The following is a 23,233-nucleotide window of genomic DNA, read 5'->3' on the forward strand; positions in this document are numbered from 1 at the left end:
GTAATGGCATTTAGTGAGTACTTTTTATTGTTCCTTTGAAAGAGCAGGGCTGAAAAAAGGAATCACAATAAATTAAGCTGTAACAGCAGCTGAGACATATGGACCGGGGGAGTAAGAAGCTAATCCTGCTCCACCACCTAACAAGGTGACCTCATTTCTAGGATACAAGGTCTCCCTGCCTTTTCAAAACACTATTCTAGCACTGTACTTACAGCACTGCACCTAATGCAAGAACAACTTAAAATTAGACATAAAACAGGGCAGAAGTGCAACTCAAATCTAATGAGTCAAATTTAAGAAACTCTCCATTGCAATCTTGCGCCCTCTCACTAGTGAGGTCAATCAGTTTGTTCATAAGTTAGTAGTTAATTAGTTAGTTAAAAAAAATCTCAAAGGCGTTGCATGTGGTGCTGTTCAGGAGCACTGTTTGTTTAAGAGACCGTATTAGTTGCTGCATACGCTGAATTTGCATTTTGAAAACATCAACACTTGTTCATTTGTCAAAACTCCCCAAGCAGGAGGTAAGGCCTGGCAATGCAAACTACTTTATTGCTCTAATGAAACATTATGCAAAGCTGAGACTGCCCACTCAAAGACCTGTCCGATACCTAGTCAGTTCATGCAGGAGTGAGAGGCTGCAGTGAATAAGCTTAACAGTGATCCGTGAGATTAGAGGTCAGCATCCCTATGGTAACTTTAGTGGACTAAAAAAAACATATAAATACATATTAAGCTGACTTCATAACCAATTGTTTGCACGACATTTACTGAAATTGACCGAAATACAATAAAAGAAAGTAGTGGAAGGATTACTGAGTCACTTCAAGGTTTAGTCATTTGTATTTCTGATTATTAGATGGATCCTAAGCTACTCTGGAATCAGTGAACAATCTAAGCTGAACAAGCTGCAGTAACCAAAGACTGCTGTTGCGTAATCAACTTGCATTAACGGTAAACTCAAAAAGCAGAACATTTTGAAATCTCATGCACGTCTCCATGGGTGGAACATCAAATCAGTGGTATAATTATTTCAGACTGAAGGTGCTTCATCCACACTGCAGACAGCGCTCTTTGTTTCTTGTAATGTTGCGCGCACAGCAAACTTCAAGTAATCTGTAATTAATTGTCCATTTATAAGTATTTTCATTTAAATAAACCTTTCATTAAGCATGACCTCTCGCAACCAGGCCCATGTGGTGTTTGTTAATATTATATTAACATGGTATCAATGATGTATATAAATCCCATGAGCATCTGACTTGCCAGACTGCCAACTACAGAAGGACAAACTTGTCGAGTCTCATTCTGCCCACTGAGACTCATGTTACAATGTCTTTCTAGCCATTTCACAACCTTGAAATGAAATCTCAAGGACTGATCACACTGCCAAAAAAACATCACCAAGAGAGCCTAGAAAAGACTCTGCATCAGCCTTATGGCGTATGGACTGCATGCTCAACCTAGTGAGCTAAACAGCCACTCCAGTTTTTATACATTTTTAATTAACTAATTAACGTATTTATGTTTTGAATACATTCACTTAGATTGTTTTACTGAAACAGCACTGAACTGAGTGTCTCAACGAACATTTCCAAATAACAACAAGCACTTATCATGTCAGAATTTCACACAAAACCACACAGGAAGATGAAAGGAAGTTAAATTTACATACAACTATAAAGTATTATTTACTGATAATGTTATACCCTGTTGGGTGGGGCAGCAATTACTGAGAACATGTGCATAGAGTCACTAGAGTACCAAATAAATAAACCACTGAGTTAATACTCAAAATTATAATGCAGAAACCTTGGTACAGATTGCCATCTGACTGTGTTCACTGGATGCACAAAAAACATTTCAGTTAACAGATACAAAGATACATATAGGAAGTCAGCAGAAATTAAATAAATCAACACACTGAATGTTATGACAAAACCAAGCCAAAGAGTTTGTAAAGCTGTGATTGTTCCTACTACCACTAGAACTGTAGTAGTACTAGGTCAGAGTAATACTAGTAAAGGAATAGTACTCTATTGATCAGGCCATTGTCTTAGAATGGCTAAACAGAACTCACTCTTAAGTTAAAGATATGACGCGTGAGTCCATTTAAAGGTTAAAAAAAATGTACAAAACTTCATTTAAAGCAACTCTGATAGTGATACTTGACAATATGTGCAGACACCTGGCACTGTTTATTACATGGTTAGTACCATTCTTAGACTAGTCAGAACTACGAGGAGAATGCATTCTGCCCAGACACACAGGTTCCTTAAAGAATACATGCAACCAGAGACTGCGACCACCTACGAACATGACGGTGAACAAAAACATACAGACAGCACAACACCAGAGCAGCTTCAGGACAAGTCTCAGATTTTCCCTGAGTTGCCCAGCCAGAGCCGAAACAAAGTCAACACAATACTCATATTACACCTATGGAGAGAAAAGAAAATGCTTCCCATCCAAAGTAATAAAGGTCTTTACTTTTGTAATTTAGAGATTTAAGTTTTAGATTTTTAAAAACCCCAAACCCCCAAAACAAACAAACAAACATCTTTACAATTAATGATACTATAAAACTGAATGAATGATAGAATGAAGAATCTAATTCAGTTTAGATAAGACGTGAAATGTTTGCTTTTTTTTAAACTTGTTAAATTTTTAATAACAGAGTTATACAAACAAAGACAAAAAAGCAGGTTGTAGAAAGAAATGTTAACTCAAAACAGGCGACAGGGCCGGCTACAGCCATGGCCTACAGGCATATATGGTGAATAGCTGGAACTCAGGCTACCATTTCAGCTATCAACAGTCCTGAGGATAGGTGTGTTTTTACCAGTTTTACTGGAACTTAAGAGATACGCTGACAAACAAGGAATAGCATTGTCATCAAGCAGCTACTCAGTCAAAGAGCTTTAGTATAGGATAGTTCTCTAGATGTTGCCATGGGATGAGCTAGTAGTGGATTGTGGTTTGGGCTTTGGTTCTTACACCTTTTAATAATAGACTCTAACAAAGCCTCCTTTATTTGTTTCCCCATATTTCTCGTGTCTAACAATGACAGATTATTCAGTTATTAAAGGATTGCTAATCAGTATGAAGTTGTTTAATAAGCCAGAAAATAAGGACTTCTGTTGCACAGGAGCGCTGTGGAAGTGGCTACATTCCTCTTAAGGCTTGGTCATGTTGTGACATAGCACCCAGCAATGAGGAGGAGGCAGTGGGTTGGTGGGCAGGGGTCCTAAAAACCCCCATAAAATGCTAGTACCTACCTCGCCTGTGCTACACTCCTAATAACAATGCTGCCGAACAAGAAAACCAGACAGACAAACACAGACATCAGTCTCTGACGTGTTTGCTCATTCAAAGCAGTCAAACACAAACCTGTCATCAGAGGTGGATATGGTAGATAAGTGTAAAACTACTGCAGCTGTTGCTTTTGCAAGTGCAAAGCATGACACGTCAACTGTAATGTTAGTTCGTTCACATCTAATTGAAATTTTACATTTTACTAACCTGCTTAGCTTCCACAACAGGAAGTCTGGTGGTGCACTATGTATTTTGAAAAGTGTGAACACTGATGCATGATGGTGACAAAAGATAAAGAAAGCTCAAACTATGCTCTACTTATGGTGTCAAATGTCTCACGTCATGTGAAACACCTTCAGGGTTTCCAAACACTGTTAGAGAATTACACAACAGACAATATGAGAGAAGAGTGAGAAAACTGGGGCTTTAGAAGCCAAGTCTGATAATTACTAGTTTGTCTTGCATTGTCTTAGCTCTCTTCTTCAAATAAAAACACTAAAATAAGTCCGCAAACTTCACAGTTTAAAATAAAAGCTCTCACACTACTATTCATTGTGATAACACCGTTGATTTACTTGTGTTTACATACCTGTAATTAGCACTAAATAGACAGATAGTGCTCTGGATGTTATATAAATCCTAGCATATACCCCATGTCAAATGAGGATTCAATCTACTACTATACTATTTATTTTTAATTCAAAAACATATTAAACTGGATACCCTACCACTAAATGATTTCACAGCACATGTGTCTGACATAAGAGTAAAATGTACCCGTATTTAGGTATCACTAAAACGAACATTATAAATGTAGATTTAAGATCCTGCCTATCATGCATTTCTTGCTCACTCTTTTGGAGTCTCTTTGTGCAAGGTAGAAAAACAAGTAATTAAAATTCTAAATGTCATGTTTTTCCTCTATAGTTTACTAATAACAGATCAAAACCTGTGGTTAAAGTCATCGCTAAATGTTTCAAAGGCACATTCGGGCATGTCCAGCCACTTTGAACATGTTCGTGTCTGGTAGTAAGCTTTAAGTATATGTCAGAGTGAGGGAGGTGAGGGCCTGTCTCAGCCAGTGCCCTCTTTACAATTGAAGGTTCGGGGGTTTAGTTTGCTGCTGCTTTTCTATTTCACTGTCAAATGAACTTGGGCACTGTTGATAACGATGATTATCTGCAGGTAATCCGAACCAATATGCCGCCAGACTTAATCCTGTCTGTGTGGCTCATAGTGCCCGGGATCATGTTTGGTGATAACATGGAGACAGATACAACACTAACACTGACTTAGTGGCCCAAGGCTCAGAAGGAAAACCATAAAGACAACAGTCTTTATCAGCAGTGGCAGTTTATGGGGTCATATAAAGTTTAGGATATCATTTGTAGGAAGTTATTGGTTTTTTATTTATTTTTGGGGGTTTTTTTGTTTTGTTTTTTAATATGCCAGCATATAATGTGCTTTTTTAATTCAGTGGTCACTGCTGCATCAAGGTGTAATAAATAATGATCACAGGAAAAAAAAAAATCACATGACTGTGTACATTAAAATATGTTTTTTTTACTTGCTGTGACCCCGCAGTGTGCAGTGTAACTGAGACAGAATATTGTTTGGCTGGAAATTTCACACTCACACACACTGTGTTCAGTTTGCAAAAAACAGGACTATCGTTTCAAAAACATGTTTGCTGCAGCACAGCATGTGATCATCATGATGGTTGCCATCTCGGCCTGTCAAAAAAGCATTCATACAGCAAAATGTACAAAACATTTAAAATAACCCTGAAATACGAGGCAATAAATCAACTGAACAAAATCAGTAATCATCACTTTTTGATTAAGACTTTGAGATTATTATCCACTGCTGACAATGTCACTGGTAAAATTAATTTCCTTTACGAGCCCACGTCAAGGTCAGAATTGTTTGTGTGTGTTACTGTATACACAACAGAGACTGGAACAGGACTTAATGCCAGCACTGTTTCTGCCCGCGTCGCTCATCAAATCTTGTCTGTTTGTGCTGTACATCACGAAGACAAAGCATTAGTGAGGGGGGGCAGAGGGCAACTTCTAATCCTTTCTTTCTTATGAATTCTGCATCCATGCACTGCGTTGGATGACAGTGCATTCTGGACTCCCAGTGGCATCACTTCTGCACGCTGGACAAGGAGCGACGCCATCCATAAATAACTTTCCACAGTAAGCACTTCAGATAAAAGGAAAAAATGTACACTGCAGATTTTCTTCACCTTTTCTAAGTAGGATCACCCACTGTCAAACACACTGGGCCATTGTGTTGCGATTTCTTTACTTACTCATAAATTCAGGCCCCTTTTCTTTGGAACCAGCTCCCAGTTTGGATTCAGGACACAGACACTCTCCCCACTTTTAAGATTCGGCTTAAAACCTTTCCTTTTTTGATAAAATATTTAGTTAGGACTGGATCAGGGGATCCTGAAGCCTCCCTTAGTTATGCTGCAATAGGCATAGGCTACTGGGGGCTTCCCATAATGCACTGAGCATTTTTCTTCTGAACTCACCTTTTTGTACTTGCTATGTGTTTGCACACCACTCTGCATTTAATCAATAGTTATTAGTAACCTCTTTTCCACAGTGTGTCCTGTCTTTCTCCCCTCAACCCCAAACTAGCTGTGAACCAGGCTCAGCCTCCCTGAGCCTGGTTATGCTCGAGCTTCCTTCCTGTTGAAAGAGAGTTTTTCCTTCACACTGTTGCCAAGTACTTGTTCATAGGGGGCCGTGTGATTGTTGGGTTTCACTCTATTATTGTAGGCTCTTTACCTTATAGTAGAGCTGGGCGATAGAACGATAACGAACGATCTGAATAACTTTTTCTCGATAGAAAAATTTAACTATTGCGATAGACCTCACCGCTCTTGTCCTCTTAAAAAAAAAGAAAAAAAAGAACAGCCAATCCAAATTAAGTAGCGCAGAGCTGAACCAATCACAGCGGCTTTTGTCAGACTAAAGTAACTGTTAAAACTGTTTGAAAAGCTAAGCTATACAACAAGGAGAGATTGAGAATTTCCTTTTAGTTCTCAGTTTATTTGATATTGACAAAAGTTAGTCAATTTTGTCTGTTCTTCTGTAAAACAAACTAAGATTTATTTTTAGAATTAATATTTTGTTTCTAAGTGGAATTGACAATTTAGTAGTCTGTGTTTTTTGTTCTATTTTGAAACTTAAACGCTTTAGCGGCTGCCTTTTGTGTAGTTTGCAATATTTGCCTTTATTTATCTGAAAAAGTCTCATGTTCCTTAAGTACATCTACCCTGTTGAACTTATTATGGGAAATAAATATTTAAATCAAAACAAGCTGCTGATTATTTCACATTTTACTTGTGAGCAACGGCACATTTAAATCTTACAAATATAGTTATTTGGCTTATATCATGATATATATCGTTATCGCCTGAAATGAAAAAACATATCGTGATATGAAAAAATCTTATATCGCCCAGCTCTACCTTATAGTATAAAGCGTTTTGAAGTATGTGTTTGTGCTCTATAAATAAAACTAAATTGAAACTGTATATGTAGAGTAAATGAAAAATCAACACTATACTACATCAGGATTGTTGGGTATGTATAAATGCATATTACTACAATATGCATACATTTATTTATGGATGCATGTCAAGTTTTATACTTGATATCTGCCTTTATAACATACTGCATATTTAAGTAATTCTGCATGAATGTATAACATGGCAGCTTCTCAGGAGAGCAGGGTGGTTAGCACTGTTGCCCCACCTTCTATGTGGAGTTTACATGTTCTCCATGTGCCTGTGTGAGTTCTCTCTAGGTACTCTGGCTTCCTTCCACAGTCTAAAGGCAGAGTTGCTGATGTTAGGTTAATTAGTGATTCTAAGCTGCCTGCAGGTGTGAATGTGAGAGTGAATGGTTGTCTGTGTTTTGGCCTTGTGATAGACTGGCGACCTGCCCAGGATATACCCGGCCTCTAACCAAATGACACCTGGGATAGTTATTGGCTCGATCACAACCCTGAACTGGATAAGCAGTTAAGAAAAATAAATGTATGGATGGGTGGGTGGGTGGATGGATAGATAACTTTGTGCTGAATCCATTATGTACATAAAACAGCAAGATATTTCACATTCTGTGTCGAATGGTGACAACCATCTAAGGACAAAATATTGTTGGTTGCTGCAAATAAAATCATAAAATTGCAGGTTTTACCACTGAAAATTCTAAAACACACACACAACAATCACACTACAGCACTACACGGGTCATTTGGAACTAATCTGGAAGCGCCATGAAGCTCAGAAATTTATAGTCAGTGATTGGCTTGAACTGTTGGCTATCTGAAATTACAGAGTAGACCCAAGGCACTCATTAAAGAGATACCATGAAGTACTTAGAGAGAAAAAACTCCCACAGACAAAAGCAGCTTGTAATCTTTGTGGTTAGTGGTTACCATTCTGCACTGACACCAGTGGGTGGTTTCAATCAACACTAACTATGGTGTGGGGTGCCAAGAGCAATGCAATCGTTTTACAGAAGTTGTGGGAGATGTTGGTGTTTGTAAATATTTTTCTACCAGTACGGGGAAAACAACACATGATGTACTCATTACCTGGAGCCACCAAGCTAAAAATTAACGCCACATTGGCAGAAATCTTTCTCAGTCCCACGCTAATCATTTTTCCACTGTAAGTGAAATGTGTTTCTACCCGTCATTTCACCACTGCTTCTTCAACTTAAAATATCTATCTACTTGGAAGTCAACAATTTGTGTTGTAAATATCTACAGTGTTATAGTACCCTGCCACTGTTTGTGTTTATTCAGTGCCATTTTTATATTCTGGTTTGATTTCATTCTTTGCATTTTTGTGTGAAATAGAAATGTCTTGTCTGTGCAAGTGAGTGAAACACAGATGCGCATGCTTTCACATTCTTCTCCCTATAAAAGCGGAACTTCCCTTCCTTCACTTATAACTTTGAAACTAGGGCTGTAGTAAAACCGCCGCCTTGCCACATGTGGCATGAGTTATTCTTGCACTTTTAGCAGCTTGAGGTTGCAACTTTAGAAGCTTGCCCAACTTTAACGGGTTTGTTATTACAACTGACAGGGAGGGTATGACAGAGAGACCTCCTCTCCTTTTTAAATCGTACTGATGGAAGTGATACCCTCCTTCAATCACATTTCTTTGTGGAACTTTCAGCTGCACGTGATAATAAAGGAAGATGGGAGAAATCTAGACTGGGCAAGGCCAATCCCATGAGAAAAGAAACATAAATAAGCATCCCTTAACGATAACTTCTGGACCCATGTGGCATGTAACATGTAAATAGGACAACATTCATTATACCATTGTTGTCTAATGACCTCTTTCTTTCTGCACTTTACAAACAAAGAAAGTTATTGTGCATGTCTGCACCTATGTTAAATCTTCACCCTTGCTGATGTGACTCTCAGTTACAGCCAAAGGCCACAAGTCACTGAGCTTTCACTGAGACTTTTAGAAATATCAGGTTACAAACATTCAAAAGTGTCTTGCTAGATCTGATATTTGAGCAAAATGCACCACTGATGTCCCCCAGTATTAATTCATTTTTTTAATTATGCAGAAAAAGTAGATAAACACAACAACATTAGCCACTTCTTTATGGAGAGTCAACAGATTATATGAACTAAATTAGTACAGGAAATACATATCAGGCTGAGAATCAATTATTACACACTACAGTGAGAAATCTGTGGGTTCAGTTCAAAATAGCCTATGCTGCAAAGTATATATGGACACCTCGTCACTTTGTCTATTTGAAGGCTTTAGAGAAAAGTACTTTCTGTTTGAACAATGCCATGCTGCTAAGGCCTGCTGAGTGACAGTACTGCCAAAGTCCACAGTGGCTAAGAAAGTGACCCTTTGGACCAACACTCTAAATGCCCTTTTACACATTTCCATTAACCTCACAGCATCTGAACCTGTTAGCTTCAGTCTGACTGGGCACCCTGATCCCTTCTCTAAAAGCAGTCTTACTTGGCTGAACTTGGTAACACTTGTATATCACGTTCAATACAAGCACAAGTTACGACGGCATGCAGCCACATTAAACAGGGGCATACAGTTCAGAGATAGACACAAGATTGCCACATACTGATATACTAAAGCATGCAGACGATGTGACTTTTGTGGCTATCAGAATGAAGCCAGGGGTAACACTGACGTAAAAACAAAATGAAATGAATGAATGCTGTCACTAAAACAACAAACCAAAACTGATGAAACAATGCCAAGTATGGCTGTTTGACAAATTATAACTCTTACCCTAATTACTGATGAATTGGGATAGTGAATGAAAAAATATTCATCTTGGCTCTTGCCTGAAGTAAAAGGCTGAACTTTGGTATAGATTTCCTCCAATGTACTTTACACACAAAAGGAATATAATACACAGTGTGATCTGGGCAACAGGAAAAAAAAACTTCCCTCCAACCTGTAACAGAGACTACTGACAGAAATGGCGTAAACCACTAGGCCTGGTTTTTCATTAAACATGTCTGCTTTGACCACTGTAATATAGTTATTCAGTTTAACTTTTACCATTTAGCCATCACTTACACAACAGCCAGAAGATCCTAAACATGACTTCTTGTTGGACTGGTACTGGGCCCGATAAAATATTTGCCCTTGTCTGTGTTAAGATTTCTAAAGTAACTGTAGCATATTGCACAACAGAGATGACGTTTGTGTTTAAAATGACAAAGCGCTAATTTAATCTTGCAAAAAATGAAAATTGCAAATGAATGGCAAATATTTCTAATAAAATGTAAATGATGCAATGCAAAACCTTTTTGCAAATTGGTGCTATGACAAAACTATGTGAGTGCACACCATATCCTTCAATTACACCAGCTCTCATGATTCAACATGAGGGAGTGACACAAAGAATGAGCCGCAAGGGTAGTCAAACTGGAAATGCAAGTGGGTGTTGACAAGATGTGCTGTGCATTTAGATACATGTGTATCATTGCATTTATGACAAATTTTACCCAAAACACATCTACGCACAAACACGTCTATCAAAGTAGAGGTAGATCATGTGTAGCTCATAGTCATCTCTCCAACACATTAGACAGAAAGTATCTTTGTAATAGGGAATCATTGCTACTAGCTTGATGACTAATCTCTGAACCCATACATTTGCCTGTGAGTTACAGGCTGAAGTTGAAGAAAAACATGCTGGAATGTACCCCTAGCTTACCAGTGAATGTGGGTGCAAGATCAGTTTAAGAAAATGCAGCAACGTTTATATATTCTTAAGGAAAGTGATACCATTTGTTATGTGGCTCTTATCTCCAGTGAAAACTAGCAGTGTTTTGAGTTAAGATGTAAACATTACTTCACAGATAAGAAATAAACCTTCTTTCAACAGAAACCGTGTCTATTTCCGCGATAATCTTGCGATAATGTAGATATTGGCCAACGTGTTGGTGTGCAACAAGAATGTCAAACCTGCAAAGAAAGTAGAAAGTAGACCTGCCCTTCAAGTAAACTTGAAGGCAGTTCTCCATCCCAGATGGCAACCAGGAATAGACTGATCTTCATGCACACAAATGGCAGGCCAGTGTCCCTCACACTACACACTTTCAAATACTGTAAACCTCCACACTTTAAAAACTGTTTTCAGGTAAACATATTAACTGCTATTTAGCACAAGCTTTTACAGACATTAGTTAAGAAAGTAATTGGATTAGTGTAGTTAAGAGATTAATTTTAAGGGAACCCTGTAAGTTTCAGCCTAAGATTCTTTTCCCATGGCCTCTGATTTCTATAAGCTAGATCTCATAGACTTGGCAGGCTTCAGTGAGTAACAGAGCTGTGTATTGTAATAAGATAAGAACGGACAGGTGGCGCAGTGATCAGGTACCAGACTGACTGCCTGCTTTAGATATGAGCCGAGAGCCTACTGTATCTCTTCCTCATTTCTCTCCTAGCTCAGAAAAGGTTCATAAGTAAGAAGAATTATTTCAACCTCATGCTGATAATTACCTCATCCAGGGGAAAAAATAAAGTCTTTTGCGGCCTTAGTTACAACTCGAAGCACCTGCACCCACAACTACTGCATGCCAAGTAGTAGATTTCTACTCAATATTTCCTGTTTCAACAAACAACAGAATACGTGTTTGCTGCTGGCTCTACAACTGCTTTATCAACATTAGTAACATTAAAAACGGTTTTCATAAGCAGCACAGAGTTATACGGCAGAGTTATCAAGGTTATCAAGTTATCAAGGTATCAGCTCAGTTAAAAAAAATGTTTAAAAATTAAAAAAATAACAACATCATAGAAACGTGTGGTAATTAAAAAGGATCTTCCCTTTCAATGAGATCTAACTCTTACCTTGCAACTGTTTAAATCTTCCTTCGAGGATGTTAGAGTATTGCACCTGATTAACAAAAGCTGCTGGGGACAAGCAGGAATCTCTTTCCCTGTGGTCCCACTCCATGTTTTTTTTTCGTCCTCAAGCCGTCTTTGTAAAATATTCCTCTCAGGCACAGAATGAATGGGTATTCTCCCACATAGCACAACAGAAGCAAACTTTGCGACTTTTAAAAGAAAAACAAACCAAGATCAAATCCTTTAAAAGGTTATCCAAAAGATACTTTTAGTGTACCACAAAAGCCTTGGTATATCCTCCTCTTTTATTCCCACAACACAAGCTGAGAAATGTTGCCGCCTTTTCTTCTCTTCATCCACCGTAAGGTCCACCTTGTCCAATGACACGCAGAGTGAGTGCAACGGTGAGGGATTTTTTCAAAGAATCATTTAACCAAAACTGAGGAGCAAAAAGTTCTCTTGTTTCATTCATTTCACCACCCCTCTGGCCTCTGAGCAAAGTTACACTCCCTTGTGGTTCTAGTGAGAGAACAAAAAAAAACCCTGGGTATTCCTTCCCTTCAACCTCTGTGCATTTGCTGGAGCAGAACACAGGAGCTGCAGGCAAGCTAACCGGCCATAGTCGGATAGCTGTGTAAACAAAGCCTGCTGGGCTCTCTAAAAATTGTGCCATTTGCATAAGGTGTGTTTGAAGGAGGAGCACATAGATAGAACATGGTGGAAGCGAGGGAGGAGGTGTGAAGGCGGACTAAACCATTAAAGTCCTCTGCTCAGTGTAGCCCTAGGTGGATTATCTAACTCCACCTTAATTCCAGAGAGCACCGGGGTGTGGCTTGCCTGAAAGGTGCGTCACAAAAGTCCTCATCATTTTACATGATCGTATGTTATTTTGTAAGACAACGTTTAATCTTTCCTTTACTGTATGTGGGGGCTGCGTTATGAGAAGGGCGTTAAGACAGGAAGGAAGCTGCTGAGAAAGTCTCAGAAAGGCAGCAAGTGTTTCCTGCCATAACAAGATTCAAAATCTGTCAACTTGCGTGTTACTTCATGAGGCAGAGGGGGTGGAAGTGAGTTGTTAACTCTTAAAAACTAAATGGTTTAAGCAGATCTGACTTCTTACTAGTTTAGAACCAAGTACTAAAACTAGCAGCTCTTCAAGAAAATCATTAAATTAATTTCATTATAATCAATTTAGGCGTTTTCAAGCAGTTAAGAACTGATTCTCACCATTGTATAGTTGCTGAATACATACTTGCCATTATTTCCATTAAAGAGTTTAATCTGTGTAATACAGAGTAAGTTCACTGTTAACAAAGAGTATACATTAACAGGAGATTATAAATATAAATTCTTAACAGTAAATAGCATTGAATGGAAACTTCACCTTTAAAATGTAATGTATATTTAATAAACGCCAGCTCAAAAATAACACAAAACTATAAACACAGTGAGGACAAAGGTCATATTCTTTCAGGCTCTTTTAGTCTGGTCAGGGGGGATCATCGTGGTCTGGTCTGTGTTTGTCCTGATGAGCTGGCAGCATCTGGATTGTTCTCATTAGAGGACCAAATGCCCCAGGCTTTCTGTAACTGGGTGTTTATGGAGGGGGGACTGGACTAATGAGATCCAAAGAGGACACACTTCCTCTTGAGGAACAGCGACTATGCTACAATCAAATGTAGTGAGAAAAATAGTGCACCAAAGCTATCCCACTTAAAATCCCATTGGACATATTTTAAACATCGCATTCACATCAAAAATAAAAACCAGATAAATGTGAGCATTACCTCGCTATGCAACCCACGAATGAACAAATTAAGAAACAAGATTAGAGTTACTTTTGTGAAACATGAAAACTGTCTAAATGACATCTGGGAGAAATTCCACACTCAACAAACTACAGGCAGTGACAATGAATAATGAGCTTGTGTGGTTAATTAGCCTGATAAGACAGAAAAACCAGAAGCTGCTGGGGGAGTAAGCACTAAAAAAGGGGAAAGAGTAGACATCTCTTGCTAAACATGTATATTTTATCTGTCTCACAGCACAACCCCAGCTGAGCACCCATGGGAGGACGGAAGAATGAAGTGTACTCTAAACTTTGATCTGAAGGGGAATTCCCCTAAAGAGAGTAGGGTGAACTACTCATATGAGTCCATAAATGTGGCGAAATTTACACAAGCCAAATACAAACACACGTGTCTGTTTTATGTTTCAGTTGATTATTAAAAATATCCTATTAAAAGGCCTACTTTAAATACAGTTCAGGTTTGTTGTGTCTATGATAATTATGCAGATCTATTACAAAACTGAACACAAAGCACACAGATATTGAGAAATCACTCAAATAATTTTCAAAGGCCATGTGTTGTAGCTGTGGACGCGCTCTCAAGTGAACACGCCTAACTGTTTGCGTTTGAAGCAAGCCGTTGGTTTCAAAAAATGCAAATTTGCACAGCTTGCCTTGCTGCCCACACGGTACAGTACAGTCGATAAGTGGTTATCTGTAAATGAAAATTATCTTAAAACAAGAGAAGCTCTCCACTGTAAGAGGTACGCACTGCTAATCATGTTACATAGAGACAGGCACAAAACGTTTGACAGAAATTGAGAGGAAGACGTGAAAAGAAAAAGCACCTTAGAGACTGCACAAAGTCTTGACATTTGGGGAGAAGTCATAAACGGTGGGCCTAAGCTAAGCCTGGGGGGAATAGCTGCTAGAGCATGTCAAAGAATGTGCACATCAAGTCCACACTTGTAAAACTTAGACAGTATTTAAAGACATTCACATAGAAGCTCACACATACACACACAAGTTCTTGTTTGATCACAAGTGCAAACAGTATTACAGCATACTGCTATATAATAAAAAGTTACCTGACAGGACATGACTGTTTATAAAGTGCAATTTCTATATAACGGCAGCTCCTAAAGGAAATGAACTGTGGTGCACTCCTCCCCAGTAAAATGAGGTGTATATCTGACAAACACATTGACTACAATAGTGCTCAAGATCATTATAGCGTGTGGTTTCGATGTGTGCGTGTGCGTGTTTGTGCATGTATATATGTGTGTTGGCGACTGCCTGTTGCTCCCCTCTGCTGGGTTCATTATGACACTGCATCTTGTTTTTAACAATAGAGGTTTTAATAGAGGTGAAGCCAGGCCAGGCCAGTTAAATAAACACACACAAACACACCTCCAGCAGATCTGATAAAACAGCCAATAATGTGTCACCTTATTTGACGCTTCCAACAATGGCAGACTGGCCTGTGTTTGCACAGCTTTGAGGCTTTGGAGTAAGCTACTGAATAAAACTGTCATCGAAATTATTATTATTATTGCACTCTTAAAAAGGATAGCATCTTAATTCATTTCAGTAAGATCACTAATCAGACATAACATGAGTTTAGATGCAGAAGCACTGGTGTGAAAAGAACCTGCACAGAAACAGATCAACCTAGCCACATTTCTCTTTGCTCAACAGACTATACAGCTTCCTCGTTTTGTCCTCCTTTTGGAAGTATTTCTGTCTTGCCCTATAAAGACAGAACTGAGCCTTTGGGGACAAAAAATAATGAAACCTGTTCCCCAGTCTACAGAGATTTCTGCAGTGTTAGTATCAGGACTGATCTCAAGTGAATATTGCTAAAACTCTTGTTGGATATTAAAACGCATGCTTTACAAAACAGTTACAACATTGGGGTAAGTGCAAAACGATCTTTCTCATAACATATTGGGAATAAAAGAGTTTTCTTAAACTCAACTTAAAAAGCTCAAGACTTCACTGTCACAGGTTTTCTATTCTCACCTTCTCACCAATTGTTTTACAAGTTACATTTGGCATTGCTTTTAGCCATAATACTCCTCGGAGTAAATGTCTTATTTTCCTCAATGAACCTTCTTTCCTCTCCCGACTACTTCACCAAAGAAACTGGTAGGATAAAAAACTCTGTCATGTCAGAACATTGTGAGGGCAAAAAGGAAGCGCAGAAATATCCCATAATAGGTCTGTTTGCAGACCTATTATGGATAGATTTAAACTGCCTGCTAACCAAATCTTGGAATACAAGAGCATCAGCATGTGTGCAGACACTTGATCTATAAAAGTCTTGGTAAAATTCGAAAGATTTTCTAAAAGCTAATAAAAAATTTCCCAATCATGTATGTAATGTATGTATGGAATGTCACCATCTTTAAATAAAGACTTGTCATATGGTAGCATTTCGGTATTTGAGACCAAACGTCATTATTGAGTTGTATCTTTTGTTTACTTTTTTATGTCATTTTGTTGTACTTTTTTAATCGTCACACAATTTACATCACACTGTAAAGCTCAGCACACTTTAATGGATCCATCAGTGCAATTTTAAAACAATCCATTCAACAACAACCTTAGCTAGTCAAGCCTTCAAAATTAGTAGAATTTAATTCAAGTCTCTCCTGGGCAATTTTTATCCCTGGATACCTGGCATGCACTGGTATACTTAATAAATTGTACTTACAATTTAGCCTTTAGTGTTACAGTATCCGGCCTCTAAACAGACATGTGACACTCTTGTTTTCAATTGTGACAAAATGTTTTAAACAGAAAGAAATGCACGTACATGGGTGCACATTGACAAGCAACACTGGAAGAATGTACACTGATGTGTAGCATACCTGCGAGGGCCTTAATACGAGACCGTTCAAAGAGACGTGCCGAACTGTTCTCATTGTCCCAGTCAGTCTCTGCTGCCAGGTCCCAGCGATTGTTGATGTCATTGTACTGCTGCTGGATCTCCAAGCTGTCGAAGTCTGTTGGCGAGATTGTGCTCATGTTGTCCAGGCTGGAGAAAAACGCATTCAACCTACAGTTCGGACACAGAAACACAGACAGTCAGTGCATGGACAGCAGGGAGAGGTCATTGCATAATACAAGAAGCTTCACAACACTAACCCTTGAAATATTTGAAAGACAAAGTTTGAAAATTAAACTTCAGAAACAAATGGTCCACTTCTATTTTCCATATAAAAAAAAGAAAAAAAAAGAAAAGACAATGCACGTCAACCACACACTGAGCACACAAAGCCTGCCAGCTGCACTCTAGTTTTATATGCTCAAATGTAAGTCATATGCAAATGCAAGCTTGGACGGTGCAACTGCCAGTGTGTAACAGACTTTGAGATAAGTTTAGCAACTGTCACGAAGTCATTATGCTAGTCGATTAAAAATGAGAGCTCCTGTAACTCCAGTAATGTCATTGTATGCTGAGTCATAACGGCACAGCAGTGTCAACCTACTTAGGTTTCAACTTTTGCGAGTATATAACTATAACCTAGCAACCAAAAAAGACGAAGACATATGGCAGTATAAATACACTTACACAGTGTCATACTGCATTAAACCAGGGTTGTAATGACATAAAAGCTGCACATAAAAAAAGCACTCTCTCATCGCATGGCTTCACTTCTAAAATTAAATAAAGGTAAATAAAAAACTGCTTATCTGCTAAAATGTCAATACGTATTGTATCATTGCAGCAAAACTAAAATTGATTGTTTTTACAAGATACTTTAATGGAAAAGGGTTTATACCAGAAATCTACTCCCCTGCTTTTGTAGTCTTTTTATGCCATTATTGCATCTTTTGTAAAGAAACTGCACTGAACTAAAAAATCTTTCCTTATGTCAATATGATAACAGTTCAATTATTATATATATTTACTGAATTTCCCAGAGGAACTGACTCAAGGAATTAATAAAGTTCTGTCTATATATTTATTTACCCATTATTGTAGATAAATAAGAAAGGTTAGTTAAATGGCACCTGTTAAAAGAGAGTCAGTCCGTTAACAGGTGTGGAGTCTTGGAACTGAAAGACATTTTGTTAACATTTCACAACATAATTATGAGATGTGTGTCATTCATGCATTCCTGTGCAAGTGCTGGCAGATTATATCACACAAACAGTAAGGGGCCTCATCAAAACATTGCTCTACATCGCCACAGCTCGCCAAGTGGTCTAAAACCTCCTCAGAATAAATTAGTCACCTCGGTCCTTGAATCACTGCTAAGAACGCAATATCTTCCCATCCTGCTGTTTGTACGAATTCAGCATCCAGTTATAAAAAAAAAAAACAAGGCTTCCTAATACGGCAACAATCAATACTTCAAACAGAATGAGGTCAATCCCACCCTCTTTCTCCAGCTGGCTAGCTCTCAGAGTTTGGTCGAGAAGCAGAAGCATCTTGTCTTTTCTATTCAATTGAATCCTGAGTGTGAGACAATTATTCTGCACAACTACAGCACAAGAACTGCTGTACAGGCATGGTGACTCACACCTTAACCATTTGACATGGTAAAAATTCTATATGTAAAGGCTTAACTGTATATACAGCACTAACCAGACACAGCTTGTCTTTAGTGTTATGCACAAATACACACAATGGGGGACCTACATTAAGATTAAGCCCCCTGCAATAGAGATCCATTAGCTAACTGAAGCCATTTGCTTAAGAGCATTGAACAGATTAATAGACATGGTTGAGTAGTCAGTTTGTTAATACCTGTGAGTTTAGCTTTAGTTGTGTCTACCAGCTGTGGCTAACCTAATCAGAGCCATTAGATGAGGAGCAGTGATGGGAAGAAATGACAGATTTTTACAAAAATAATTGTGCTGTTAAAAGTAAGTAATTAAAGGCTAAGCATGACTGAGAACTGCTGAGCCCTGTCCTTTTGTTCAAGGTTTAATTTATTCATTAAAGGATGCAAACTGCCCTTTCCAAATATGGACATAAATACTGTCCATCAGGTTTATGTTTTAGTTTGGTCATTATTAGATCATGTTATACTGCAAAGAATAATCAGGCCACATTACACACAATTAGTATGCAAATTCAATTTCTGAGTCACCCAGGTATGACTTAAAAAACCTGATAGCAGCCAATGGAATAGATTTATCTGGTTAAATGTAAAGCTGCTGTTAATATATCTGGGAGAACTATTCTTGAACTTGTCATGCTTTGCCAAGTTGATGTATCCTCTAAATCACACTGGAAATCAATAACAGACAGCTACCAGATGGGCCCAATCTGAGTGTACACAAGAAATACAGGGCCAGATTGCATCTATACATGTTCCTTCCATCGCTGATTCTAGAAAACACACAACAGGCAGGCTATAACATCCCAGAGCAAAGTATAATAAAGGAAAAAAGTGCACATTTTAAAAGCCTAGCATGAACTCTAAAAGGAATCAGAACTGAACCTTTGTATCTTAAAATTTTAAAGAGTGTTCACTCCGTAAATATCTGTGGCTACACCGTAGCAACCTACTGTGTGACAGAGCAAAAGTATAAGGCTTCAGTCAGTTTTGTATTTTCTTTACAAATATATTTTTCCTGAGCAAATTGTACATTTACCAGTTTTTAGTATAGCTTAAGACAGAAAAGAAGAGAAGAGATGCTGGTGTTGCACTTTCTGGTGCACCGTTGTCAGTACTGGGATATTGCTAATTATGATTTTTATCTTTGTTTTTAGATAGTTTTCTTCAAGTCATGCACAGCCATTTCTGTTGTGCAGCAGCTGCGTACTTTAACATAAATTTGATTTTGTAAAATATACATAGAAAAACAAAACAAAAACAAATGCTTGGAAAATCCTATTAGTGGTTGATTAAGAAAGTGGATGGGAATAGAAACTACATGCATGGATTAGAGAAGCAGGAAATACAACGCCTTGGAACTGCTCCTTGATTTGTCACCTATCTGGCGCCCTAGGAGTGACTTGCCTTTTCTCTACAACTCACTGTATGCATAAGTAGTCAGGTATATCACTGAGTCTTCAGTTGAAGATTGGAGCGATGTTAAAATATTTGTACTATGACACAGTGGTTTCAAAAACATCCAAACACTGCTCTCCTCCTTTTCAATTCATGCTTTCTTCTTTACTCTGGCATATTATAGGACTAATAATAATAATAATAATAATAATAATAATAGAAAAACAAAGACACTACTACACTATGTGACTGGTATGGTATCAGTCTAGCGTTACTGATAAGTAGCTACATTTAAGATTTCTACATAGCCCAAATTATAAAAATGCCACAGCATGGAAGCAGGAGTCACACAGAAGACAGACTATCCAGGACAGGCCTGGCAGTAATATAGTCCAAGGCAATCTGTTTGGGGGATTGGCAGGAGCTGGAGAGGGGCAGGACCAGTGAGGTCACAAGAGTCTGGCAGCGATAACAAAGCGCCAATCCTCCCCTTGTTGTGAGTATGAAGAGGCTTGGCTCAGTGTCTGGACTAATCGCTCCTCAATGGATCAGACTAACAATCCCCTGACCTACTATGATACAGCCTACTGTACTCATCCTCCCACACACACACGCACAACACTGGGTGACATAAAAACTGCACATACAAGCTGACCTGACCTATTACCGCACACCACCCCCAACAGCCCTTCTACATACAGTATACACATGATGCTTTTGAAAGTGACACTTACAAATCCACCCACGCAGCATGCAACCATATCAGCACTCAGCGCACAAAATAGATTGGTCCAACACCAACAATTATGCCAGCCTGAGTGATGTGCAGCCACCTCCCCCAGTCCAGACAGAAACAAAATCAGATAAAGAAATTAACCCATAAAAATGCAACCTTCAGACATAAGATTTAAGCCCCAAAGCTACTTAAAAATAAATAAATAAAAACACAGCCTGGCAGACAGATGTGGCACAAAAAGGTCACATAAAAGAGTTTCTATGAAAGAAAATCCCCCCAAGGTCTAATCCACAAATACAAAACAAAGACAAACATTTGTGTATGAAATATTTAGAACCTGTCACAGCCTTTATATCTTAACATGCTTTTGAAAAATTATTACTGTAATTAAATCAAAACAATATACAAATGAAAGGCACATGACACAGATACATAGTGCTTCTGTACAATGGGAAAAAGATTAAAGTAGGGCACAAAGAAATGCCTCGTGGCTAAATCGAGCTCTATACTGGGCAGACACACATCAGGCTATTACTCACAACAGAACGACACTGGTTAAGAAAGGAAGGCAGAGCTAGCAGTATGATAGGCAGCGCCACCACCTCTGCCTATTTTTTCTTCTGTGTCACCCCACCTCCCCTCCCAGAGCTGCCTCCCTTTGCCCAGCTGGGCTGTTTGTCACTGCACCCGTTAATCAGGGAGAGAGGAAAGAGAAATAGAGCCTGCAATCAGTCACCCTCAGGGAATTAGGCTTGTGCACATTAACCAGCCAAACTGCTACCTTGCACCAGGGGAATAGGGTAGACGGTCTCACACACACACACTCCTTATAATGGCAGACAAAGGGGCGATACAACTCATAACAAAACCATGTTAAAACACAGTCATTCAAAACACACAAACATAAGATTTTTAACATTTTATCAATTTCATTGTAAAAATCTTTAAGTGAAGGAAAAAAAACTAAAATTAAAGAAAATGTTTTGCTGGCATTCTTTATGAGTATACCGAAGCCATGAGCTTTGCATTAATGAATATTAATATATTCAAGTGAATGTGGCACCTCTGCTTTGCCCCAAATCAAGCTGCCTGTGATACTTAGTTGAGCCTGCAGGGTGTGGAGGCAGATCCCAAAAAGCAGAGGACAAAGCGTGCCCTGCCAAAGTGGCCCCACACAATGGAGAGTCAGCAGAGGGATGAGGCCAGCCGTTCAAGCCTTTCCTGTTTGCAGAGATGAGGCAGCCAGAGGCACATATGCATCAGAGGCCCGTCCACGGCCTGCTGATCCTGGCCTGAATGCCCTGCTGAATAGGACAGCAGAGATCCTTTGTTGACCTGTAGCATCACATTTATCAAACACTCACGCAGCCAGCATGCCCTTCACATATCGACATAGATATCAGCCTAACTCCAGATAATATTTTGTTTTGATGTCATTTTATTCTACATCCGTATTATCTTTTCATTTTCACAAATGACACACTAAATTAATTTTAACAAGTAATCATATTAACAGTCAAACTAATTTATTAATCAATGCAACATGGCAAACACAGAAATTGTTTTCCAGAGCTGAATTACTATTCACTGCAAGAAGTCACATTTCCCTGTAGTCTTGGAAAATGTCATCAAACTCAGTGACGGTTTACAACTTTCTTATTAGTCTGAAAACACAGAAGCGCTACTATATACTTTAGGTACTTAATGGACAAAAACATAACGATCTAGTTTATAAACAATGTCAATCCTCCACATGACCTCTATATTATTGAAATCTGTATTATCTGACAGAAAACATGGATGCCTATGACCTACATCTTCTTCAGTGATTTGTCACATTTACAACAAAAAAAGAATAATTAATAGTCCCATTGGTATCATTAATGTTCAGTACAGAGAGATGCTGCTATACAGGCAAGTTAAGGCCCAGTGAGAATACTGGCCCATCCACAATATGGCTTATTAAGACTAATACTAAAAACAGGCAAATGCTATAGTGTTTGTGCTCCCCTCTTGCTGCTGCAGCTGAATGAGTCCTGGGCTTAGCCTTCATTTCTAAATACATTTGGCTGGGAGTTACAATAGCATCAATCTCCCAAGCTGCCAGAAATCCAAATTAAAAACATCAGTGAATTAATTATTCATGCCATTTTGAAACACACAAGAACAAATGCAGGCACGAGCTCGGGCATCACGCCTGCATGTGCTAATACACAGTGCTTCGGATTCATACAAGATCATTCATATCAGTGAAAATAGCTTCATCCAATCAGAAAGCTTTACTACTTGATGGACAACTGGCCAATACAAAAATACCTGGAACCAACAACACTACCCAATATATGAATAATGTGGCTGAATGTGAGCTATAATGAGAAAATAAAAAACAAAGCCTTGCTCTCAAACATTTCAGTTACCATTAAAAATCCTAATGCGCCAATATAAAAACACACCAGGATTTTCTTTTAAGATTTCTACCAGTGGTGTGTAATATTTTTGTACCACTTTACTTTTTAGTTTCTAAACCATCTGAAATGTAAAGTTTTATTTAGCAACATCCTCTCTCTGTAGGAGTTTGATAATTGTTACCCCGTGATTAACAACAACCTCATGAAATATGTTCATCTGGGTGACAGAAAATAACACATATTTAAGGTCTGCGGCAGATTTAAATCACCACGTTGGTGTTACTTATAATGGTGGTGTCACACAGCTGTTCTTTGAAGTGTTTTGAAAAGGACTAGCAAGCATTCATTTAGCAAATTGCAACCTTTGGCAAAAACGTGATCACTTTAATCAAAAAGCAGTCTTGCTGCACTAAGATGCTGTAGTTCCTAAATGTAATTTCAGAGTACCCAGAGAAAAGCAAGAACTGATAAGCTGAACGCATACACTGAAAGGTATTCATTTAATTTTAAGATAAGTGATTATCAGCAAATGCTCCTATCCAAGTACTTAACCACTGTCCATATCAGTATTGCTTGCTAGCTCTATGATTTGAAGTGGCAGTGAGACTTTGCGCGTTCAGATTTCTG

At 38.5% G+C, this 23,233-nt stretch overlaps 1 protein-coding gene across 1 annotated transcript in view; it reads right to left on the reverse strand.

Moving 5' to 3' along the window:
- sptbn2 (spectrin, beta, non-erythrocytic 2) overlaps positions 1–12,362 on the reverse strand; it is a 29,079-nt gene extending 16,717 nt beyond the window's left edge. Inside the window, exon 1 of the mRNA XM_085364455.1 lies at positions 11,705–12,362. Within this exon, the coding sequence (XP_085220581.1) occupies positions 11,705–11,810 (106 nt within the window). The 5' untranslated portion in view covers positions 11,811–12,362. The remainder of the gene's footprint in view (positions 1–11,704) is intronic.
- Between the last annotated feature and the right edge of the window lie 10,871 nt (positions 12,363–23,233).

Source organism: Diplotaxodon limnothrissa, linkage group LG10 (assembly GCF_057381915.1).
Source record: "Diplotaxodon limnothrissa isolate DT_005_m linkage group LG10, D_limnothrissa_male_GT1.1, whole genome shotgun sequence".
In the NCBI taxonomy this organism is placed as follows: Eukaryota; Metazoa; Chordata; class Actinopteri; order Cichliformes; family Cichlidae; genus Diplotaxodon; species Diplotaxodon limnothrissa.